Source organism: Dicentrarchus labrax, unplaced genomic scaffold (assembly GCF_905237075.1).
Source record: "Dicentrarchus labrax unplaced genomic scaffold, dlabrax2021, whole genome shotgun sequence".
NCBI classification, from domain to species: Eukaryota; Metazoa; Chordata; class Actinopteri; family Moronidae; genus Dicentrarchus; species Dicentrarchus labrax.
The window spans coordinates 367,501-372,500 of record NW_026136718.1 but is presented as its reverse complement, the minus strand read 5'-3'; the positions used below and the strand labels follow the sequence as shown (position 1 = coordinate 372,500).

At 42.5% G+C, this 5,000-nt stretch overlaps 2 protein-coding genes across 5 annotated transcripts in view; one reads left to right on the top strand and one right to left on the bottom strand.

Moving 5' to 3' along the window:
* Nucleotides 1-906, bottom strand: part of si:ch211-152f22.4 (uncharacterized) — a 29,484-nt gene extending 28,578 nt beyond the window's left edge. For 2 of the 4 annotated variants that reach the window (XR_007880375.1, XM_051375623.1), the window contains exons 1-2: nt 739-904; nt 568-654 (exon numbers count right to left, since the gene is read on the bottom strand). Coding sequence is in view for 3 of the 4 variants with exons in the window: in XM_051375623.1 (XP_051231583.1) it covers nt 568-654; nt 739-763 (112 nt within the window). In the remaining variant the exon portion in view is untranslated. Of the gene's footprint in view, nt 1-567; nt 655-738 lie in introns of all 4 variants that reach the window. The other 2 variants (XM_051375624.1, XM_051375625.1) reach the window with 2 other exon arrangements.
* Nucleotides 907-2,206: 1,300 nt separating this feature from the next.
* LOC127349776 (T-cell acute lymphocytic leukemia protein 1 homolog) lies at nt 2,207-3,568 on the top strand. The gene is made up of 3 exons (XM_051375684.1): nt 2,207-2,281; nt 2,401-2,483; nt 2,716-3,568. Exons 1-3 carry the CDS (start codon nt 2,256-2,258, stop codon nt 3,078-3,080), a joined length of 474 nt encoding a protein of 157 aa, XP_051231644.1. The 5' UTR covers nt 2,207-2,255; the 3' UTR covers nt 3,081-3,568.
* Nucleotides 3,569-5,000: the final 1,432 nt, after the last annotated feature.

Sequence of the window (5,000 nt, the reverse complement as noted above, 5' to 3'; positions counted from 1 at the left end):
TGCTCATTGGAGTCTCGACAGCGCCCCCTAAAGAGCAGCCCCAGCGGTACGTATGAAATTGGGTCGGGACATGAATCGTGACCAGATGTCGTCTGAGTGTTTGTCTGTGTTGTTTAAAATCAAGTTTTGCCATGAAACAGGAAGTTGGTATAACTTTGGCGCTGGAGCTGCGCCGGCCCCCGACACATGGACGTCACAGTTTTATAGTCTATGAAACGTCACAGAAGAATTAAAACAGCTGAGTTTGCAGGCCTGTGGTGACTCACCTGAGTTTGCAGGCCTGTGGTGACTCACCTGAGTTTGCAGGCCTGTGGTGACTCACCTGCCCTCTGCTCTCAGGTGAGGACTGCTGGTGGCCACACCCCATTATTGGTGTGGTTGTAAAAGTGAGTGTGCTGAGGCTCGTCTAAACTTGCAGAAACTCATGAAACTTGGTGTCAGAAATGTGAAATATTTAGATATGGGTCTCTCGGTTTCACTGAGATGTATGAACATTGGGGCCATTTTAGGGTGTGGTTGTGAAAGTGAGTGTGCTGAGGCCCGTTCATTATCAGCTGTATTCGTTACCTGTGCCCTGCCTGATGTGGTCCCGTCTGGTCGGCTGGAGGCTGTTTGTTCGGGTTGCTCTCCACCGCTCGCTGCCTCTTCCTCGGACTGTTAGTAACACAAACACAATACAGCTTTAAATGGAAGAAACAGTGACACAGCGTTTAATGTTTGTCCTGAAGATATACTCACGTGAACCTCTTGCTGTTTGCCTCATGTTCTTCCTTTCTTCCTTTCTTCCTTTCTCTGTCTCGTCTTTATCGTCTTTAACTTGAATGAACTAACTGATTAATTACAGACTGAACAGGCTGATCCTCGGGGTGTGTGCAGTCCGCTCTGCCTGCTGACGCTCTTTATATCAGCAGGGAGGAGTTTGGAAACTGAACAAAGTGAGGAAACGAAAGTGAAACAACAAATTTCCTGTGAAGGACAATAAAGTATATTATTATTATTATTATTATTATTATTATTCTGTATCTTCACACACTGCTGCTGTATTCATCCACATGTGTCAGCTGGATTTATCACAGTACACAAACAGTGAGCAGCAGCGTCAATAACAACAAGGTAAATAACAACATGATAGATGTTAATATGATAATGAAGCAGGTGATGAGTCATACGTGTACTGACGCCCTCACGGCCTTTTCCTGTGAAACAAAAGTAATAATAGTTCATTATGATACCTGCTGACAGAAGTGAAACTGAGGATTACAACACACAGGCATAATGGGATGGTAATGATTCTTCCAGGGATTAGTCAGACCCTCAGGTGTTACCATGGAAACTGAGTCATGTAGATGTTGATTTAAAAACTCATGAAAATATAAAATAATGATTGTTTGTGTTTCAGAGAGATAATAAATATAAATGAAGTCCATTAATCCTTTAAAGAAGCATTTTATTTCACTGTATCAATCATCATAAGCAATGATCATCCAAAGTGTAAAAGATTGAACTGTCACATAAACACACAGACAATGAATCAGCTGCCAATTCCATAATAATAATAATAATAATCAATAAATCATCAATAGTTTTTATGGTGATGTCATAATTGAACTTTCTAAACATTTAAACTTTTCATTCGTATAAAGAAGATTCATTTAAGTGACTTTATTCAGACAAATTCTGTGAACACATTTTAAATAAGTTCAAATTAAAAGTTCTGATTATATATTTATTTATTATTTGTTATTTATTATATGATTTTATTTGTATTATTTTATTCACTTTTTACATTTCACACAGTTTAATCTGAAATGATTGTTTTATAATTATTGATTCATTCACGTGTTAGAATTATTATTATTATTGATTATATTTAATATGATTGATCTGTGGAGGAATAAAGTTATTAAATAAACTGTTTATGAAGTTAAACGAGAGAAAGTCGCTTCGGTCCGGGTCTGGGTCTCGGTCCGGGTCGTGAGGAGGACAAGACTCCGGAAAACACGACTCCAGCGGGGGGAGGGAGAGGGCGGTCCCTGCAGGTCTCTGGGGGTCTCTGGGGGGCTGCTTCCTGGGACCCGGTCTGTCTCCTGTTAATGGGGCTGTCTTTATTGATGGGGTCTCCATGGAAACGACGCGTCACGAGACGCGGAGAGGGACGCGGGTCGGTATAAAAGAGACCGACACTGAAGCTCCGGACCCCCGTCAGAGCTGAACCCGGACCCGGTCTGCAGAGTCCTCCACTGCCTGCACGAGACATGCTGCACCTCAACACCTGGACCAGGTACCGGACCACAGCACTCAATCAATATTCAAATGTTATTATTATGAAATGATATATATGTCTGTGTGTCTGTCTGACTGTCTGTCTCACTGTCTGTCTGTCTGCCTGTCTCTCTGCAGTGATCCTGATCAATGCATCCTGATGAGATCGGCTCCCCGTGAGATCAATGACTGTACGGAGGCCCAAGTGTGTCGACACAATAGTGAGTTTGTGTATAAAATGATATTTCATAGATTAATAGATTCATTAATAATTGATTGTTTGTTGCTAATATCTTTGCACATGATGTCGCTGAATTTCTATTTCCGTCCGTTCATAACTGATCAAACACTTTAGTCTCTCTGGTTTTATACACCAGACTCCATAGAGAAAAACACTGATTTAAGGAGTCCTCCAGAGAACTGACCCCCGTCCTCTCCCTCGTCCCCCCTCAGGTTCTCGTCCCCGGGTCGTCCGTCGGGTCTCCACCAACAGTCGGGAACGTTGGCGGCAGCAGAACGTTAACGGAGCTTTCGCCGAGCTTCGTCGTCTCATCCCCACGCACCCCCCCGACAGGAAGCTCAGCAAGAACGAGATCCTGCGCCTGGCTCTCAGGTACATCAACTTCCTGGACCGGCTGGCGATGGACCAGGGCCCTGGGGGAGCCCCCCGGGGCCGAGCGGGGAGCGTGGACCTGGAGGACCGTCTGGAGGGGGCGCTGTCACCAAACTCCAGCTGTGAGAGTTCAGTGGACTCTCTGACGGAGGAGCAGGACTGTGGAGGTCTGCAGGTCCTCCACCTCACACCCAGATACCTCTGACAGAGTCCGGTCAGACTGATCCAGGTTGTAAACCTGCAGTACGGTCCTTTAAAAGCACATATTGTTGTAGGGGACTGAGAGGTCATGTGATATTCACATTATCAGTGTAGTTATTAATATTGTCATTAATAATTATTAGACAGCTTTGATTGTGTTTTATATTCAACTGATGCTCTATTTTCTACCAGAGAAGAAGACGTTGTGTTGTTGTATTTTCTGCCAGAGAAGAAGACGTTGTGTTGTTGTATTTTCTGCCAGAGAAGAAGACGTTGTGTTGTTGTATTTTCTACCAGAGAAGAAGACGTTGTGTTGTTGTATTTTCTACCAGAGAAGAAGACGTTGTGTTGTCGCAGTAACCAGATTGAGTTTCTTTAAAGGAAACTTTGGTGCTTTTATTCTTTAACTCTCGTAATAAAACAGATTCTTTTTATCTGTAATGTTCAAATGTTTGTGTGAGAATAAATAAAATGAAAGTTATTGTTCATTTACTGACGATGCAGTGATTTATTTTAAATATGAATCTATAATAACTGACCCTTCCTCCTTTCCTCTACTTACATATGCTATATGCTAGGCTAATCTATAATGAGAAGACAAGCACATTCTGAAGATGGTTAAAAGATAAATATTATAAATATATATATTTATAATATCATATATAGTCACATCTTCACAACTAACATTAACATTAGTATTAGTATGTATCAGAGGTAATGATTAATGAATATATTCTGTATTTACATCATTAGTTCTATATATTAATCCAATAATATCATATATAACATATTCTGTATAATGAGCTAATATTTTCTTTCTCTTTAAAATAAATATTTGAATGCAGGACTTTACAGGACAGGAGTATTTCTGCACTGTAGTATTATTATATATATATTCATAGATAGATACTTTATTTATCCCGAGGGAAATTCAAGATATACATATATTAGTATTACAATATGTAGTATATTTATATATATATTCATAGATTATACATACCTTATATATCAATATTATACACTGCTCAAAACAATTAAGGGAACACTTAAATCAAAATAATTACGTTTAAAATCTTTACCGTACAACATTGTGTAATATGTTTAGAACAAAATGATTTAACAACGATCAATGGAAACGATAATCAGTAAAAGATTAAAATCCCAGACTGATCCGACCCGAACCCACGTGGCTGCTCCTGATGAGACGGTGGAGGGTGTTCTGGATCAGGCCATCAGTGAGCTCCTGGATCCAGAGGTTCTTAAGTGGATTCAGGTCTGGGGAACACAACCCAGGACCCAGTGCACCAGCGTTAGGTCTGACATGGCTCTGAGGATTTCATCCCGGTACCGTTGGCTAGCACCTCAAGGTCTGTGCAACCCTCCAAGGATACGCCTCCCCACACCACCACAAACCCGGTAATGCTGGATGAGGTTGCAGTTCACTACGGCGTCTCCAGACTCTTTCACATCTGTCACATGTGCTCAGTGTGAACCTGCTCTCATCTGTGAAGAGAACAGGGCGCCAGTGGTGGACCTGCCATTTCTAGTGTTCCCTGGTGAATGCCATCGGGCTGCACGGTGCTGGGCTGTGACCACAGGTTCCTCTGGAGGACGTCAGGCCCTCATGTACCCCTCAGGGAGTCTGGTTCTGACAGTTTGGTCAGAAACATGCAGACCAGTACCCCACTGGAGGCCTCTGTAGGGTTCCTCCTCACATAGAGGAGCAGATACCGGTCCTGTTGCTGGGTTGATGCTCTTCTGCAACCACCCGTCTCCTGGTGTCTCCTCCATGAGACTGGATGTGGCATCCTGGAGGAGCTGGACTACCTGTGCAACCGGAACGGACTGCACGTACTGCCTCATGATACCAGTAGTGAAGGATAAAGAGAGTTACTGTCTGTGACAGCAACTACAGTAACACCGT